Genomic DNA, 19,850 nt, shown 5'->3' with positions numbered 1-19,850 from the left:
TAAATGACTCTTTAGAGTTTTTTTTAAGACTTTATTATGAAAATGTCAAACATTATGTATTTTATGGTCAAGAGTTCAAAGCTAAATATGTACAGTGTGTTCAGGTCTGTTTTCTTTTGTAAACTTTTCAGCTCTACAGCCTACATCTAGCATTTCATCCGCTGTGGTCATTAAACTGGGTCATGACCTAGTTTGCTTGTCCCCACACGAAAACGAACTGTGAGTACGTTCTCAGTCCCACAGAGTGATGGAAATGGTGGGAACACTTCTTCACTGCTGCATCTCAATTTTGTGGCACAATTGGACATAAAAGTATATGTACACACTATCTACATGTGTTATTTTAGATTTATAATTACAGAGCGTTTTCAAGCTTTTCTGATGACTCAGCTGCGTCCATTGATGTGGCATTGGTCGGCTGTTATCATCGGCTCCTGGGACTCCTTCCTGCTCCTGTGCAGCTTTGGCATGATTGGAGGAGGCGCAGCGTGACTCACGGGAACGTGGCTGCTTCTGTCTGGCTGCAGGTGAAACAGAAAATCTTGTTGATGCAAAGTTGCTTCACATTTGCTGCATTAGACATGGCATAAATATTTCTTGCAAACGTAGTCTATAAATTCATAAAATATTTATTCCTGAATTAAGAAACCCATGCATGACTTGTCCAGGACATGTTTTATCTGCTGAACATTATCAAGAGTATGTCTGTGATCTAAAAACAAGTTTGTACAAGTTGATTTTCATACCAAAACACTGCACCATGTTGCAGGAAACAGGAAGTCTGTAGTGATTGACAGATATGTAGTGGATTCAATGTAACTGGTTCTTAATCTTAAACCTGCATTTACTGATTATGAGCCACTTGGAGGCAGCAAAAACTAACTGCAGAGTGAGAGAGCAACATATAAGTTCAATATTCACTGGCTTTTAGTTCTGTTTTGGTCACCACCAACTTCTGTCTGTGTGTGTGTGTGTGTGTGTGTGTGTGTGTGTGTGTGTGTGTGTGTGTGTGTGTGTGTGTGTGTGTCCATGGAAACCCCTAAATGGCCTCTATGAAACCCAGCAGTGTTATTTCCTGTGAACTCTTATGATTGATATGTCATCTACAGGCTCAGCAGATGAGATTAAGATATGGGCTGCTTTAAAAGAAACACGGTATGAGATACTGTTTGGTTTTTTATTTTTCATTGTGCTATTGATCACCAGCCCTGAATGATTCAGAACTTCTTGTAAAAAAAAGATTTAGAGCAAAGTAACTTTAAAAAGTAACTTAACCCTCATCCTACCAATGTAAAACATAATTAGTCATGTGATTAATGTTATCTGGAAAAAAACATTATTATCATTATTCTAGGAAAGTTACAGTTAATTTGCATATTGTGTAAAACTAAAAGATATACTTGAGGATATGAAAACTGTGTCTGTCTGCCCCGACCACCTCAGAGATAAATGAATATATCCATCTGATAAAACTGGACAGGCAGAATTTGATGCCTTTGACTGAGGTCCACCAAGACCCCAATACATTAATATTTTTAAAACAATGACATGAAGTCATTAGGAACAAACCGATTGACAAAATCCTGAAAAATTGGAACAACAGAGTAAAGAACTGGTCGTGAGGTACGACAAAAAGTGGAGCGTCTGGGGTCTGCGAGTACCCAAGTTGGTAGAGGGTTAGAAATGTCAGACAGTGCAGTCTAACCTGCTGTAATTGAAAGATCCAGTTCCAATAATCCTCCTGACAGGTGCAGGAGACCAGCAGGGGCTCCACCAGCTCACCTAAAACGCGACAGCGATCACATAAAATTACTGTATTCCCCACTGTAATGTTTCCATTATCAAAAGACACATTTTAGGTAAAAAAAACTACTGATGTCACACGTTAATACAACACACCTATCAGCTCAAACTCCAGCCGTCCGGGCAGCGCTGACCTCTCCACTGCTCTGATGCTGTGTCGGGGCAGCCTGCCCTGTTAGAGATGACGCAGAAGAAAAAGAAATTAAAACACACGAGGACAGTACGACACGCTCTGATTGATGTTGTAGGCAGCAGGTCAGAGCTACAAAACGTTCCACCCACTCATGCCATATGTCATGTGTCAAACCAAGCGGTGTGTAAAGGTCACCAGGAGACGTAGTTATGCCACAATGGCTGAGGAGGTTATTATTATGGATTTTTCCCATAGAGTCATTTTTACAATACCTCATATCTTATATTCAGACGCTTGTTGTCCACTGACAGTAGCAGGACGTCTTGAGGGAAGAGAACCATCAGTCTTTCCTGGAGTCCCTGCAGAAACACAGTGACAACACCGAGACACTTGAAATAATATTATCTATAACATCACATAGACTCTTGTGATATTTAACATATTCACATGTGCTGCAAGAAGCATTTCAAAGGATTTTTGTCCATAATTCTCATTATCAACAATACCATTGTACTTGGCAAAGAACACAAGAAGTTAGATGATCATTCAGGTTGTAAACAAACTCCCTGGTGAGAAGAAATTATTTAGAGGAGAAAACAGAATCAAACAGTAACTGATTTCCGGTGCGATTGGAGATTATTACCAGTATTTTGGGTGCTGGATAATCTGGGTGTTAGCTGGTTTACAATCTGTCCGATAAATTTATGACACCAGAAAAGAAAGAGGGCAAACGGAGCCGCATGTTTATCATATTCAGGAAATGTGGTTTTGACTTTCAGATCCTCTGACAAATGCAAGAAGTATTTTCATAAGAAGCAGTTTATCTGGCGGAGGTGACACCTTCACTGTTGGCTCATACAAGACGCTTACTTAGTATTTTTTATCAAAATAATCTTGTTTCGGTGACATCATGAATAAACCGTGCATCCTATTGTTTCAAAACATCACGACATAAGAGTTGTCCATCTGTCTCAACAAATGATTACTTTGTCAACTCATCACAGAATTTTCTTTAGTGCTTCCAGGAAAACACATTTTCTAATGTCAGTATTTCATGATCATTAATTCAATTTTAAAAAAAAAAATGCTGTAGATTATCTCCACGGTGTGAGGGAGTGTGTGGTACCTGTCTGTGTGTGTTGATGATGTGGACCGTGGATACGCATCCTGGCTGACCCATGTGCTGTATGGGCGAGCCCTCCCACTGCCGTATCGGAGCTTGAAGTAAGTACTTTTTCAGTTCTTCTCTTTTCCAGTGCTCATCGCAGGGTAACTAGGGAGGAAATAGTGTGTATCGTCAATTTATTAATTACAACGTAATCTTTTTCATGCACAGTTGTAACCAGATGTGCGGCCGTTAGTCATTACTAGATAGGACAGAGCGCAGTGGGAGGGACTCATGGGTTGTGCCAGTGACTTGTATCTCCTGTCTTCTATGTGGTGCATCCATTTCTGTAACTCTGCAGCATTGGTGCATATGAAGACCTTGGAGTCCATCACTGGACCTGGGTGAAAGAAGAAACAACACGAATGATGCTCAGTGCTTTAAACTATGCTGCCTTAGTTGAACTTGGTCATTTCCACTGACTCACTGCCGATCTCAAACATGTGTGGGGAGTGTGACGTGTCAGCGTCCAGGGAGACGGCTCGCAAGGAAAGTCCAGAAAGGGGAAGGACGCCCTGTGAGATGAAGTTTAAGACGAAAAAATTCTTTTAATGTAGAAATGAGTTGATTCATTAATTCATTTATCTGGTAAATGCTCCTATAAACAGTCACTAACTTTTGGCTGTCTGCTGTGTATTTTGGTAATGTGCAGTGGGTTTTCTACAATGTTGCCCGTTGACACAGAAAACGAAGTTAATGAAAACTATGTAGACAAAAAGCTCTGTGGAGCTGAGGGAAACTGCAAAGTCGGGGGATAATTTTCTTTGGTTTTATCACTACGATGTCACCTCTAACCATACACATTGGTATTTAGCCTGTCTGAAATGCATCTTCTCATAACCACTATTTCATTTTTCAAAATAACAGCTGAAGGATACCTCATAGATGAACTCTTGACGAGAGTGGTCCAGGGACAGGATCAGCAGGTGGAAAGAGAATAACACCAGGAAGTGCTCGTCGGTTTCCTGTGGGTGACAAACAGAGATAAGTGACAAAGACTCAACACCAAAAGGCAAACAGAAGGCAGCACTGACTTCTGACTAAGCATCTGTAGGTTGTTGCTTGGCAGACAGAAGTCAGTCTTGGGACATTGTACGAAACCCAACAGCTGGAGCACAATTAACAACCAACAAAGTATTTCAAAAGTGGATTTTAGAGAGCCACACCTCATGACTCCCAGCTGACTCCCACATGTGCTGCCATGTTACCTTTGTGTAGCTGTTGTAGAGGGACACCAGGGAGGAGTGGATGATCTCTCCATACATGTGGGCAGGTTGGCCCTCCCAGTCCCTGATTGGCTGCTGGGAATAAATCCTGTGGTGCAGCTCATCTCTGCTCCTGCCCCAGAGCACCACCTATAGACACAAAACAGCATCAGCCCATTTCTACTGACGCTTCATGGGTGGCCTTCCCCCCCCCCAAGGTGAAATAAAACTTGTATGTTGCTGTTCCTAGTTAAAATAGATATTCAAATATTTTTCACACACATATCACTGCCCTCAAAGTGTGGCCACGTGTTTCACAGTCTTATGAGTCATGGGTTACACAGAAAATTGGAGTTTGTTTCACTGTTGCAAGGCTCTAGCGGTTGTCTGGGCAAAACGTTGCAAAATCCAGGGGATGAAAACCCAAAATGTGCTGCAACCGTCTGTTGCAAATTGTGTACGTCGTTCCTCGAACCCAATCTGTCCATGGTGAAAGTGCTTTTAAGGTTTTTGCACCCTCTTCTATGAGCTACAGAGTCATCTTTCACCAGATTACTTTAAAAGCATTTAGAAGATGATTATAACAGAATTAAGGAATATTTTACCCCTGAATGCACATGTCCTGCTTAAGTCACTGATAGAATTTCTGCTTGTTTTTAAGTCTGATGGGTTTTTTTTTTTTTATGTGAAACTCTGTATGATGCTGTCTCAGTCAGGGGAATATTCCAGGTGAATTAAAGGTTCAGTGAAATAAGTTAAAAATAAAGCAGTGTCTGTTCTGTTATTCTGCAGAGGTTCGGATGCTTCATATTTAGTGGGAAAAGTGTGAAGCCCATGTTTGTGTGGCAGTGTTTCGTCCCTCCTTTGATTTCCCGTAAAGTTTGAATCACACCAAACTGGGAATGCACAATCTCTCAAGTTTTGTCATGGAAATTCTTGCAGTGTGTAAACAGTGTGTCTGGCCTCAACACAAATAACAGCACCGAGTGGAAACTGTTTATAATTCATGTGAGGTGCATCTCACAAAAAAGTGTTTGCCCAAAGTGAGCCACACGCTGTGTTCTCACTGTGAATAGTGCATGATAAAGTTTCCACATGTGTATTTGTCATTTTCCTACACAACACACACACACACACACACACACACACACACACACACACACACACACACACACACACACATCACAAACGTAGTGACCTCTTGTTCCAGGTGTCGTATTGAAGGGTAGCGCGGAGGTGGCGCCGGCTGCTCATCTCTGCTGTTCCTCACTGACAGCTGAAGCCTGGTTTCTCCCAGACTCCACACCCTGAATAAACAACATATCAACGCATTTCATCAGACAGTGGTTAGCTTTGTGGCCTCACTATAGCACGGATGTGGTCTCGGTATCTGGTCCTTTCTGTTCAGTGTGAATGTTGAAGTGTCTGTTCTGTGATTGTGAGTTCCTGCTTGTGTGCGTTACCTCGCGGTGTCTGCTCAGATTGGCTAGAGCTCCGGGGAGCCCTAAAAGAAACTAAATTGAGGAGATTGAACATATCATAATTTAAATGACTTGTCTTGACCCCCCTGCAGCCCGGCAGCAGCCAGACATAATCAGATTACAGCAGAGACAGACCTCCTCCAACTGCTGACCCTTTAGCACCATGTTTTGTAGCCTTTGTCCGTCACAGACATAAACTTTGTCCCAATTTCATACATCAATATGTTCTACTTACTAACTCAAAGCAGGTTTTGAATGTGGCCTGTGGCGGATGTACACAGAAAACGTGACATCAAGTATCATCAAACCAGTCAGTCGGCACACAAAAAACTATGTTTGTCCCACAATGACACACAGATTATATGCCTGTAGCTATAATCTGAAAGGGAAGCTGGCAAACCTCATACACTGCCATATTTATTCTTAAGAAACTAAATATGACACAATTTGATCAAGTCATTACATTTGTTCATATCAAACCCATCCATAAATTAGCAGGTTCCTAAGGTGTGCAGTGACTTGGTGGTAGCTCTCAGGGGACCAAAGAGCCTCTCACAGTTCAGACACACATCTGCTCACATCACGAGTGCTATCATTTCAAACTCAAGTTGACACAGCTTTTAAAAGTTTTTCACACACTGAATTTTCTGGTAGTTGTATTGGTTTGTGCTGTATTGTTTGGGTTTTTTTGTTGAGTTTATTCTCGTAAATGGCCATAAATGTGACACTGGTCCTTGTTATATACTATACACTATACGATATTTTCAAACTGCTCTTACCACTTACCATTGTATATAGCTTTCTTCTTGAATATATTGTTTTTCATCTTGTGTGTACACTGCACTGTTATTGTTGATATTCATCTGCTTTTCTTTTTCTGTTTATCTATGTATTTCTAATCCTAACACTACATCGAGGGTGAAAGGGCAAAGCAAGAATTTCATTGTACAGTGACACCTGTTTTTTATGGTCATTACAATAAAAGGATTGAATCGATACCTGTCCCTATTAAAATAAACACAAAGTAATGAAAAGAGTGAAAACATTAAAGCATGTGTAATTGGCAGTTCTGTTCCAAATGCACTGTTTGAGCGATGTGGATCTGTGCTAAGCACAGTGCATTATCTCTTGTATACCAACACAGTTAAAATCGGTCTATAGTTGAGTGTGCGTCTTTACAACAGTAAACATTAGTGGTCATTAAACAGCCACACATAAGGACTGGTAGCTACTGCCGTGATTAGCCTCTGCTAATCCCCCAGCCTTAGTACGAGCGGGGATTTGTCCCGCCCTGACTCCAAATTAAACCCCTCCATGCTTCAGCCATTGTCTTATAGTAATCTGCTAATCACATCAGTGCAGCATCACCGAGTCCCCAAGTTCATGTTGAGTAAATAGGAGCCAATTAGTTCTCCTGCCTTGTTGTTCTGGCAGGTGCTAATGGGTGGAGATCATATGGCTGTAAGCTGTTGTTCTGCAGGTGTTTCCAACAAGGTTAAAGAGTTTATAATTGAACCTTTTCTTCACCACATGACCTGGAAGTTTTCTGTGTAAAAGCACATCCTGGTGATGGTATGACTGACTCCTGTGCAGCTTTGAAAAAGTTCTTTAGCTTTTAGATTTTCAGCTGTGAAAGCTGACGCATGACCTTCCAAAGAAAACCACAGAGGTTGAACGAGAAGCTGCTAAAGCGCTCTTTTCGCTTCACAGAAAGTCGAAGCTTCCTCCTCGACAACTCGCTCACACACAAAACCACATTTAACCAAACCCAAAAGGCACTCTCTCTCTCTGAAACTGTGAAGATAAGCACAATAAAGATCGCTCAATTGGCATCCCTTACTTCCTCTGCAATATTCAGCTACAGGATCCAAGTACAATCATTCTCGTATAAATTCCCCTTCAGTACTTTTCTATTTTTAAACAGTTCTCAGCGCTAAACTGAATTATCAGCTTGTATTTGGGTCTTACCCTAAATTGTCTCCAGACAGTTCCAGGAGCTCGATCTCATCAGGGCCCACCTCGTCCACCCCAGTATGCCTCTGGGTCACACTGCAGCATCCCATGACGGACCAAGACTCTGTCCCTCCACGCCTTGTCTCAGCCTCTAGTCCACACACTGAGCACCATCTGCCCAGACAATCATCCCCACTGCGTGTGTGTGTTTGTGTGTGTGTGTGTGTGTGTGCCAGACTAAAACCAAAGAGATAACATAAAAACAGGGGCTGGTTGGGTCCAAAAGAGGATATTGTGCGCTGCAGAAGGGGGGGAGGAGTATGAGGGGGGGGGGAGTGCTTGCTAAGCTCTAGATCCCCCTTTTTATCAGCATGTAGAATATATTCCCATAAAGCCTCGAGAACGAAAGGTTTTGAAGAGGAGTTGTAGATAAAAGTGGCAAGAAGTCGCAGCGTGTAGTTGTTCCTTCCTCCCTTCCTGTCAGTTGGCTGTCTGCAGAGAACTGAGCAGCTTCCTCAGTTCGTTTGGGTTTTTTTTCTGACAACCTGCTGACGCTTCAGCATGACGAATAAAAACGGTCATTCAAAGACATGCTTAAGTTTGTTGGTAGAAAACTGCAGCTCCTACAGATATTGCACCTCTTCAGGTTGACAAGCCAGCCTCTCTGGCGCTCTCAGCCTCCTCGTTCAAAAGCATGTGGATGAAGCAACCTCCTGTTGAGAAAGATTGGAGCATGCCTGCCTGTGTTTATATGCACAGAGCCTGAGCGCGGAGGGGCAAAGTGAGATAATTGTGAGTTTTGAAACGTCAGTGCAGTCAAAACAAGAAGCCACAACAAATGTGGAGTGGAGCCTGTGTGTTGATCTTCCTGGTTAGAATTACAGTAAGATGGTGGGAGGGTTTGCACACAATCACGTCTGAGTGGTTCTGGCGTTGTGAAGTGATGCAACTTGTAAGATGACTGATGGTGATTTATGGTAAACAAGTTTTCATTTATTGAAGAAAAATTTCAATTGAAATCAAAGGTAACATATTCATATTGATGACATAGAATGAACCCAATTATCATTATTAAAGTGATAAATAGATCTATATTGTTCGCATTAAATATGAATTAGCATTTCTCTGAGTTTCTCTGACAGTAAAACAGCACCAGATGTCCAAAGTGTGGATATTTTTATAAACAGAGCTCTTTAGATCCCAGCTGTTTGCATAGAATGCGTCACAGTTCCTCTTTCGTTTCACAAACTAAACTCTTTGCGTCCACCCCTCTTTCATGTTTGTTCTCGTGTGCAGGACATCCAGCGTGACGAGGGACTGGTGTTGTTGCTTCTGGGGAGCCACAGACAGAGATCCCTCCACTCAGCGCTGGTGATGACAGCGACATGAAGATCCTCATCTTGGCGTCATCTGCAGCCTTCACATGGTGATGCAGGGTACACTTGCTCGGCCTGAGCTCAACACGAGGCCTGAGGTTCTTATTCCTGACAGTCTGATGTGAAGGTCCCTGCACGGGCGGAGAGGTTTGATGGGGAGATGAGGTGGCGGTGGACGTGGTGGTGGTGGGATGATGATATGACTTAGAACTACTCCTTCCTTCACCCCTCCCTGAGAGATTCTCAGGAGATGCTGAAGGCACCATTTTACCCTCCGTCCCTGCTTTACATCCTCTGGGTTCAGTCTTTTTGGTGCTTTTCTGGTTTAATTCACGGTTTGTGTTGCTCTGCAGCACTGAATCAGGAGGGTGAACTCCGTTGTACAGCAACACAAACTCCCTCTGACTGGCCAAAGGAAGAATCTTCTGCCTGAGGCGACACTTGTTAAAGACCTCCAGAGTTAAATCTAGAGAAGAGCATGAAGGAGCAACAACAGATAAAACAAGATGATGGGTGGTATCACACATCAGCCAGCTGAGCAAATAAATGAGTAATCTATTAACTGGAACAGCGACTACAACATGCATACAGTGAAATGGTGTGAGAACAGTTTTGTCTGAGCGTGGCGTGAAATGTATTTAATAACGTGAGCTCACCCAGAGTCTCTGTAACAGCGGTGGGTATCACCTCCTTCAGCACTTCACAGTTCGTATGGAGAGCTGGATTACAGTTCATCTCCAGCAGCCATACCTATTAGGAGCATGTTAAGACATGACTAGTCCAGAAACATGCACATTGATGCACACGTTAACCGCTGACCACCGTTCAGACATCCAGCAGCGTCTCACCCACCTTGAAGTCCTCGTCAACCATGAAGTCGCAGCCAATCAGGTCGAAGAAGCCCAGTCGGCGGTCTAACTTGGATTTGACTGCAAAGAAACACTGCGTCATGATCTGCTGCATGCGCGTCTGCCGGATGGAAGGTAAAAAAACAAGCAGTGAGCAATATATATATATATATATATATATATATATATATATATATATATATATATATACACACACACACATATATATATATATATATATATATACACATATATATACATATATATGTGTATATATATGAGAATGTGAGGGTGGATTTCTTCAAGACAGAAAGATAATTTATTCGTCTTTTTTTTAATGATTTTATGATTTACAGTATTTGCTGATGACTGGTTTTGTCTTCTTGTGAAACAATTTAGCTGTATTAATCTAATAGATAAGTATGATCACCATAGAAATCTCTTATGGCAAATGTGTTAGCAAACAACTTCCTAGTTACACACCCAGCAGACATGGAGCAATGGTGCCATTCATTTGGAGGCATGAAGCCACCTGAATATAGCGAACTGTCTGTGTGCTGTTTGGTGCTGGGTGGGTAGCGTACAGCAGGTTTATCAGAGGTTTTTAGCAGAAAACAGCTGCTGCTGGAGACGAGGATGATGAAAGACAAATTTGTGGGCCGGAAAACCAAAACAAGAAGCTACACGAAGCTAAAACTCTGAGTAGATTAATTAAAAATATGGATTAGCGCAGCTTTAGGATTATTACTGAGTCTCACTAGTATCTTATCAGCAAACAGTTAAGGAAATACTAAGCCCCACTGTGTTAGTGCAGTACTATAAGTTGTATTGTCACTGTGAAGAATCGTGTATTACATTTAAATAAAGTTGGGAGAATTCTGAAACAGATTTAAAAAAGAATTAAAAAAAAGATACCCTGAATTTTAGACTCTTATATGATTTAAGCTGTAAAAACACTGAATCCTACACCTCCCATAATGCAACACGACAGCACACAGCAGTGTGTAATGCAGCTTTCTGCAAATGTGTCACCTCTGAGCTCGAACCAAAATACTGAAGTGACTCAATAGCAGGTTTCTGTTGACGCAAACAGCTACATTTTGTTTTTTGTATATACTTTGATGTGTGTCACTATCAGAGTTTGAGTTTTCCCTCTAGCAGGTGATGATAAAAATGTTTGCATTTTACAGTTAACTGTTGTACCGTATTGCACTATGGATGAAAACAGCCACCAAACAGCATGTGATATTTCGTTTTAGTAATAACATTATGTATCCTCAGACAGGAGTGAGATCATCCAAACCCAACCACAATCTCAATTAAATGCAAGCGCCAACAACCATCATTATAAAGGTAATTGGTCCCAGAGAGCTGCAACACGCAGCTGCACTCACTGCAAAGTCGCCCAGCACCCAGTCCCTGGGCAGACCCTTGGCAACCCGAAACCTTTCGTTGACGTAGGTGTTGAAGCTCTCCATGGACCACACAGTGTCCTCCTTCAGCTGGCTGTACAGAGGGTTCTTCTTCTGCATGTACTGGAGACGGACAGCAGGGGGCCCAGAGACACATGAAGCAGAGAGACAGTTAGTGCCACAGCTAATGCTCCATCTATTCAACCTCTGTGGAAATAATGGTGATACGCATGTAAAGAGGGTGGGATGAAAAATCTCTTCAGTGTCATCAGTAATTATTTTGCCCTTTTTAATTTGCAGGTCATTGTGTTTGCATGGTTGACATTAAACAGCTTAATCAGCCTTTCAGCCAGTCTTTAAACTCCAAAAAATAAAAAGTCATATCAATGTTAGTCCTCATCTCTTCTGCTGTTTCTCCCTTAAAATACTGTGTTGTACCAAAAGGAAACAAAAGAAGTGCTTCTTCATTCCCACTTCTTTTTATTCATTGCAGGCATACTGGTGGTGACAGAGTGTCATTGTTATTTTTCAGTGCAGCTTATTAGTTTTCCTGGCAGAAACACAAAGGCCATACATTTAACATAGCATGGACTGTTTTTTTCACTGCATACGTCAGTGGTCTGACTGTGTTAAGCCGCCCTTGGCACGACCCATTTCCTAATCTATTTTAACAGGATGTATCATGGAGATGTTTTATACAACTGCCTAATTTCCTACCAGTGACTCAATCTAACATCACTGCAGGTATTTAAAACCAGTGTGAGAATTCTTGGTTAATTTTTAAGAAAAGTCCTGTCTCAGAGCTCACAAAAGTTATGATCCTTTCCTTTAAATTTTGATGTGCCGGTTAACCCTGGATGTTTTGGCAGCCTGTGGACTATTAAGGGTCAGAATTTCAGTATTTTAAACTGTATCAACAGTATCTTTACTGGTAGTTACAAAATGTGTTGGAACTGATCCAGTAGATCACCTCCACCGACAGATGAGAGCAGGCAGAGAGCAAACTACACTATAATCCTTGGATTGTCCTCTAAAAATGCTTGTTTTTGCCACTGATAGGCTGAGATTGTTATTTGAAGTGTCTGACAACCTTACAGAAGGGATCCCTACAGATATAGAGCTGTAAGATCCTTTTCGCTTCACCAGAAATATCCGTTGCATTGCTCAGACCAGACTCGATTGACAAAAACAAAGATCTGTCTCTGTAGGGATCCTTTATGTAAAGTGTCAGTGGCAAAATTAAGCACTTTTAGTGGAAGTGCTTTGATCTGTGCCCGTAGGATGGCATTGCAGCTATTGCAGAGATGTGATCTACCAGTCATTTCAAACCTTAATATATCCTTTAAGGTGTACCTGATTGGTCAGGTGGGCAGAGAGGTTGTTAGAGGTGGGGTCGTAGAGGTCACAGCTCAGGCGCACATATCCATGGCGAAAGAAGACCATATAAGGAGCAGTGCAGGCAATCAGAAGGTAAGAGCGCACATCAAACTTCTTCCCTTTCAGAAGCAGCGGCCTCTGGATGTAACTGCAGAAATGCATCCACATCAAAACTGTGTCAACACCTACATTAAATATTCCATGGTGAGTCTGATGCATCAACAAGTAGCTGATGAGTACGGTAGACAATTGCTGAGACAAATTTGTCCAAATGATTACTACACTTTCTCAGATTTTAGTACTCCATAGTCAGGCAGCCTTCTGTATTTTGCTCTTGTATGTATGTTTTTAAGATATTTTCATACATCTGTGAAACTTGCCTTTTTGGAGACATAAAATGTGTCATGATGTTTCTTTTAACAATAAACTAGTGCGTCTACCCACTGTTGGACAATGCGAGCCTGGGGCTGGCGGAGGTACGTCTTCCTGTTGGCCTTGCTGTCCTCGGCGTGCTGCAGCTTCAGTCTGAAGGCGGCTACGTCGTCCTGACTCCTCAGAAGAAAGATCCCTCTGCCCTGGTTCAGACCCGTGGGTTTACAGATCCACATGTGGCTCTCATTGTTGCTCACACCTGGTGACATCAAGTTAGGTCAGGTAAATCAACCAACTAATGACATATGAAATATAAAGTCCTCCTCTGTTTAGAAATGTTGCGAATGAGACTTCTCAGGTCAACACTGTTGTATGTTCACTGCTTGTTCTTTAATGTTTCATAAATTGCATTTAGTCTTCTAGTGTGGTGTGGTCTTGTGTTACCTTCTTTATTCAGTTATAATGTATTTATATGGTGTCTGAAATCATTCCATATTCACTCTTTAGTGCATCGTGTACTTTCCACCACTTTGTTTGTGTTCAAATCTAAGAAATGTACAAATTGTGTCCTCAAAAATCGCACGAGGAAATTCTTTAGTTGTGTGTGTAGATTAACATTATACAGTTAGTGAAAAGTACATTTACTCAAGTACTCTATGCAGTTCTATGCAACTGGCACTTAACTTGAGTACTTCCATTTTCAGCTACTTAATAATACTCCACTATATTTTGGACAGAAACATTGTACTTTTTATTCCGTTTACATGATAGTAGTTGGATTGAACAGCATATAATCAGCTCATGAAATATGATGAATGACTATAAAGTCAAAGTCTATAAATTAGTTAACTTTAATTTCACCTCAATCAGCTTGCATCAGTAATCAGTAATAATAATCCTACAATATAATGTAACTCTATTGGGGACTATTCAGCTGTCTAATGAGTACTATTTATATATATACTTTGAGTTCAGCACTACATTATGTCAAGTTACGACTGTACGTGGTAGTGCTAGTTAAAAATGAGTTATGAGTGTCGAAAAAAACTCAATTTACAGCTCACTATGGAGTAACATATTCAGCGCTTACAGCAGGAGGATGGAGAACTATGAAAATCCACTGTGATGAAGAAAAAGATCCTCTAAGTTTTTATAATGACTATCTTGCTATGGCAAGTCATTATTTTGAGAAAGTTTCTCGTTATACTGACTTTTTTTCATTATAGAGCCGTAAATCTACTTCCATAGAGAACAGTGATTTTTTTTTTTCTATTACTGTTCTGATCTGTTCTTTTCTCGTCTTCTTCTCCACGAATCGTCCGTCACCCACACATCTAAACCAGCTGTCTGTGTTTTTGTCCTGTTTACTTAACGATAACCATGTTTGTCATAACCTGTGCACTACTTATCATAATGCCGTGTGTCTCTCTTGCACTACAAACATCAAAAAAAACAGCGGATCGTTTCATCTCCGGTGCTTAAAAGCAAAGTGAAAATGTTTTTCAGTGTTAATATTGGATGTATTCAGTCCTGCCTGGTGCTGCAGCAGCTCGACATCCAGATCCTGTTGAGTGTCTCTCCTTGTGTTTGCGTCTCAGCCCTGCCCTCTGCTGACTCATCTCTATGGCAACAACATGTTCCCCTGGTGATTTTATCAGGGCCTTATGGGAGCTGAAGTGCATTATTTTCCAACGTTCTCAACATCTTGATTAAACAGTCACCAAGGTAACTGTTGTCTTAACTCTGCCAAGCACAAACTATTCAGTTTCATGTCATTGTTGGACGCATAACAGGTCAAGTTTGATTTGACTTATTATAAGCTGGAGACGGCTATCTAAACACAAATCCTGTTGGACCAGTGTTGTGTTGTTGTTGCATCAGGATGCAGGTTAACGCAGTTGAGATGTGTAATTTACCCTCGTGCTTGGCAAAGAAAGCCTCCCTCTCTTCCCTCATGTCCATTCGGAAGGTAGTGGGAATGAACTCCTCCATTTTCAGCCTCCTGTGGTGATCAGCACAACAAGGTGAATGGCTGTGTGACCTCAGCAGCGGAGGATTACAAAAAAAGACAATGAACTGAATATAAGAAAGGTAAAATAAAAATATCACTTCAAGTTAAGTTTGAGCTTAAACCACAAATTAGTTGCTTAAAGGGCCATATCTGTGATTTTACAATTTTTTTTTTCTTTAGGATAAGTTAATCCAAAGTAGGTTCATCTGTTGTTTATTACCTGTTTTCAGCATTTTCAGCCCTTGTCAGAGCCTAGCAGTTGTTTTCAATGGATATGTCAGTGAAACCGACTTCCACTGCAGATACATTGACATATTTGATATATATATACGATAAACTGTTGTCCTAATGTGAACGCATAACATTCAAACATGCACCAATGTGTAAAAACACGCAACAATTACTGGCCAAAAACTCAACAGGGTACCTTAACCTTCAAATGAAACTTGCGTCAAGTGTGAACAGGGGTTAGATGAGGAAGTGGGAGTGGGTTTGTTTGTTTTGTCTGTTTTTTTTTCTGTTCTGCATGGTTAAATAATCAGTCAGGACTTTGAACGTCTTATTCTCTAAAAGGAATTCTTCAATATTTAAGACTTACTTCTCTTCACCAAACATTTCACGCAGTAGTTTAAAAGACAGATGCATTAACTCTATTCATTTACTATTAATAATGAAATAGTACTAATCAACACACATAAGCTTGTGTGATTCAGATGGGAGGCCTATTTCTGATGATGCACTTTGTTCATGTGTATTAAATAGTATCACGGGCTGATATGTCTTTCAGTGAGTATTTGCAGGGCCAGGCCTCTATTGACCCACCGTGATGGGACCAGATGGTTGCTAGGAGATTTGTCACACAGCTATAAACTCTGTACAGATGACAGACTATTATATCTGTCTGCTTTTAGTACACACGGCCTTTCTGGATAAAAGATGAATAGGCAGCAGGAGTACAGCTGTCCACTTCACCTCAGTCCTCGACCGTGGTTGACTTTGCTGCTGACTCGCTCGTACTCCCGCAGGCTGCTGAGGAGGCCGATCTTAGTGGTGAGCACCTTGTTGTTGGGGATCTGGTACACCAGCTGTTCACCTGTTAACAACACATGAATGGAAGGCTATAAACCTCTTTTCTACACAAATGAAACAAGAAATTATATTTTGGAGATAAAGGTTTTCTAAGGCATACAGCATTCAGATTATGTCCTGTGGTTATTATAGTAGTTACTGAACCTTGTCTGAAGTTACAGTAGGTCGCTGGTGATTTGGTTTCACACCACTTGAGCTTGAAATCCTCCCTGTGCTTGTTGTAAGTCCTCTTCCATCCTCTGCTCTCACAGTAACTGCTCACTCTAAAGGAAAAGTCCCAGAGGAAACCAGTCACACTTCTGTTTTAATCACACACCAATCCAGAGATCAGGGGTCACATGTAAAAGTAGGGTTCATGGGCTCAAAACAAAATATCCAGCAGGTGAATAAGGTGTTCTGCCAGCATGAAACAAACAAGTCTCTCCTTAGAGGTCATCATCTTTCTAAAGCCTTTATTTTAAAATTAGATAACTTCACTTAAAGTGTGATCACGCTTTTGAAATATCTTGAATCCATCACCTTATTAAAACCCCTTACGATCTTTATTTCATATTTCTCTGCTTACATTTCAGCCCCATTGGCTCCTCCAAAGAAGTAGAAAGGCCCAGGCCCCCGGGGCTCCTCTACCTGCCGCTCCCTGCCCCTCTCTGGGAAGGAGCAGGTGGACCAGCCCCTCGGGAAGGACCTCCGCAGGTATCGCTCCACCAGGCAGGCACCTGATGCGTTCATAGACAAAGAAATCATGCACATGAGCTCTATCACTGCATACATGTAAATGGTGTTGATGAACTTACTACAGCTATCGGCCTCAGATTATAACGAACGATTCTGAATGTGAGTCTGCTTATTTTGCAGTGTTGAAATGTGCTGTATTGTGTTTTGTTATTTTGCAATAATAAAACAACAAGTGACGTCACACTTGACGTCCCATTTTTCTCTCCACACACCTGACCCTCTTTCATGGCTTTCCTGGTTGACGGTCATGTGGGGAAGCCTCTCTCTCTTTTCCTGAGTCCTTTCTTCAGTCTCCTCCCCTTGGACCTCTTCCTGCATGCCACTGTGGTCATGTGACGACGGCCGCTCTCCTCCCGGCTCCTCCTGCCTCAGGCTTCCTGCAGGCTGGTTGTCCCTGCAGGGAACCTCCACTTCCTCCTTCTCTGCTTCTTCCCCTTGTTCCTTCTCATGTCCAGTCTCCTCTGTCTGGCCCTCACTGCGGGGCTCCACCCAGCTCTCAGATGACATGACGTGCTGCTGGCACAGATCGGTGGTGAGTACACTGAAGATCAAGTGGAGTATGAGAGGAAAGTAAGAAGAATTTGACCTTCTCTAGTACAATCAAACATGTTTGGTATATCCACGTGGGATTATTTTCATTAGTCACGCCAACATTGTGGCTCTAGAGATGGCTACAGCATGTCAGGCTGTCAGTTTGTAGGCCCGCCACTTGTTTAAGTTGCAATGAAATGTTTTACAGACATTCGTGGTCCCTGCAGGATGTTTCCTCTGATTGCAGGCCAAAGTTTTAACTTACCTAGTGACATATGTCAACATTTAGTAGGTGAGCCGTCATAAATGTCTGGATAGCTTTGGTACAGAAATTCATGCCCACCTAGTTTGTCATTGTGTTCTGCACTTGTTCCAGCAGTGAGTAATTGATTAAATGTTTTCTCACAGTATATGTAATGCATAGATTTCATAGTTTGCCAAGACAAATTGCAAAGCTACTTAACTCATTTGGACATGTTTCACTTCAAAACCAAGCTTCCGTTGTGTTTGTAACCCGATTCAACATCATGCGCATTTCAGTTTCTAATCCGCAATAAACTTGGAAAGCAGCCTAAACCCTAAAAAAGTAAACCATACAGAATGCTATACAAATCTTAGCCCCTCATACACACGGTGAGTGTGTATGTGTGTGTAAAAATAAACCATCAACATTGCCCCTTTGGACTCGAACCCCAGTCTGCCAGTAAAAGTTAAAAGTTAATGACGTCAGAGGAAGAAAATGTGCCATCTCAATATAAAGGCACTTTGTATGACTAGACAGGAGCTGAACTATGACCTTATTGTTGCTACATTTAGAAGCCATCGGTTTTACCTGCAACTCCAGCGTCACACACATGGACAGCCAGACTCCATGGAAACCTACTCGGCCTGTTCTTCTTCTGCCATGTGCGCTCAACCTTGTAGTGCGACTGCAAGGCCCAGACAAGCAGCTAACCCACAGACTGAAGGACAGACTCGACAGAGGTGAAATCACATGGTCTGTCAGCAATTTAGCCCTCTGAAACCAGCCACAGTCTGCCACTCTGCAGCACCCAGTGGACCAATGTAAACAATCACCGGTTACCCTTAGCAACAGTTGCCTCTTGTAGACTGAACCTTAACAACAGCAGCTCAAGGCAAACTAACTACTCAAGAGTGCGTATCCCACACCCACCCCACCTCCAAGTTCAGCCTCATTCAATATTAACTGCCTGTAAGCCTCTGTTGTCTGGACCCTATGGTAACATAAGAGCAGAGTGTCAATCAAAACCGATTTGGCAGTTTTCCGAGGTAACATATCTCAACACGGAAGGTAAAATAATATTTTCCAAAGCCTGGTGACTTACATTTTGTGGAAGACGTGCTTTAATGCAGACGTAATGGTTTCCCCTTTATATTTGTCACTGCTTTTTTGCTGTCATTCCTCTACACAAACTATAAATGTTATGTTGTTTAATTTCTATATTTTGTTGAATATATTCTATATGCTGTATTTCTATACTCTGTTCCATATTCAGAAAAGTGTAGCAGTCAATAAAATAATTACTTAGTAGCACAAAACAAAATTAATTCCACCTTCCAAACCTTTAAATACAAAATAACTTGAGCTGTAAAATAACCAAAGCACTTAGCCAGACATTAACAGAATCATTATTTTTATGGCAGACATCATCATTAATTACATTGTCTCGTGCCAAATCCAGAGGCAGGTAAGCAGTTGAGCAACATAACATTTGTCTGCATGGAAAATCCACTTATCACTTTTCTGTCTCAGTGATTTGACTCAGGAGGAAACACCCAGACGCAGCCACAGTTGGCAATTATGCATAATCTCCTCTCTTCCTCCCAACAGTTTGATAATTGACAGGGGTGGGTACCTCACCAACCCAGCATCCATGCAACCGTATAATTACACATACTGTAGGGGAACCAGGAGTGACGCATACACCTAACAAATGAAGTTTAACCAACGCATTGACACCCAGCAGAGCTTATTCAAGGTATTTACAATATGTTTAAAGCTAACCTGAGTCACCAGTGAACTGGGGAACATGTGCTAAAGTGCTAAAGAGCAGAATAAAATATAAATATTCATCTGTTTTTGTTATCAAGATCACAAAAGTGTATGTCAGATTTGGTTTGACTCTCCCATTACCCATAAGTCTCTACCCCGAATGAATGACAGGTAGCCAAAATAAGTCCTGCTGGGTTGACTGTAAATGGGTGATATGTACTTTAAAAAGTCAACTTTTCCTCTTCATGGTTCAAGTCAAAGAAATACAAACCCTAACTGCCATCGCCCCCCAGTATGTGTTGTTACACAATTCACACATGACTAAATTTAAAAGAATGAAGTAAT

General features: G+C 41.6%; 2 protein-coding genes across 2 annotated transcripts; both read right to left on the bottom strand.

Moving 5' to 3' along the window:
• Positions 1-8,184, bottom strand: LOC139209821 (probable pleckstrin homology domain-containing family N member 1). Its single transcript, XM_070839688.1, has 11 exons — positions 7,756-8,184; positions 5,505-5,613; positions 4,310-4,456; positions 3,980-4,066; positions 3,529-3,616; positions 3,305-3,441; positions 3,063-3,209; positions 2,209-2,295; positions 1,900-1,975; positions 1,706-1,782; positions 1-521 (listed from the first exon to the last, which is right to left on the bottom strand). Exons 1-11 carry the CDS (start codon positions 7,848-7,850, stop codon positions 387-389), a joined length of 1,185 nt encoding a protein of 394 aa, XP_070695789.1. The 5' UTR covers positions 7,851-8,184; the 3' UTR covers positions 1-386.
• A 685-nt stretch (positions 8,185-8,869) lies between these two features.
• On the bottom strand, positions 8,870-18,373 carry ttll10 (tubulin tyrosine ligase-like family, member 10). The gene is made up of 12 exons (XM_070840112.1): positions 18,324-18,373; positions 17,173-17,473; positions 16,791-16,941; positions 16,370-16,488; positions 16,109-16,229; positions 15,042-15,127; positions 13,198-13,384; positions 12,730-12,901; positions 11,359-11,499; positions 9,969-10,085; positions 9,773-9,866; positions 8,870-9,582 (listed from the first exon to the last, which is right to left on the bottom strand). Exons 1-12 carry the CDS (start codon positions 18,345-18,347, stop codon positions 8,963-8,965), a joined length of 2,133 nt encoding a protein of 710 aa, XP_070696213.1. The 5' UTR covers positions 18,348-18,373; the 3' UTR covers positions 8,870-8,962.
• Positions 18,374-19,850: the final 1,477 nt, after the last annotated feature.

This window comes from Pempheris klunzingeri, chromosome 11 (genome assembly GCF_042242105.1).
Source record: "Pempheris klunzingeri isolate RE-2024b chromosome 11, fPemKlu1.hap1, whole genome shotgun sequence".
Classification (NCBI taxonomy): domain Eukaryota; kingdom Metazoa; phylum Chordata; class Actinopteri; order Acropomatiformes; family Pempheridae; genus Pempheris; species Pempheris klunzingeri.
The sequence above is the reverse complement of the archived record's forward strand: the minus strand, read 5'-3'. Positions and strand labels throughout refer to the sequence as shown.

Bases quoted from the DNA above. Each gene is read 5' to 3' on its own strand.
- LOC139209821 (XM_070839688.1), bottom strand. From the start codon at position 7,850: ATGGGATGCTGCAGTGTGACCCAGAGGCATACTGGGGTGGACGAGGTG. The intron at 5,614-7,755 runs GTAAGACCCAAA...TTGTTTATTCAG, and splicing joins CTGTCTGGAGACAATTTAGG to GGTGTGGAGTCTGGGAGAAA. The intron at 3,210-3,304 runs GTAATGACTAAC...TTTCCTCCCTAG, and splicing joins ACTGCGCTCTGTCCTATCTA to TTACCCTGCGATGAGCACTG.
- ttll10 (XM_070840112.1), bottom strand. From the start codon at position 18,347: ATGTGTGTGACGCTGGAGTTGCAG. The intron at 13,385-15,041 runs GTAAATTACACA...TGATGTCACCAG, and splicing joins TTTCTTTGCCAAGCACGAGG to GTGTGAGCAACAATGAGAGC. The intron at 12,902-13,197 runs GTGGGTAGACGC...GCATTTCTGCAG, and splicing joins CAGGCTCGCATTGTCCAACA to TTACATCCAGAGGCCGCTGC.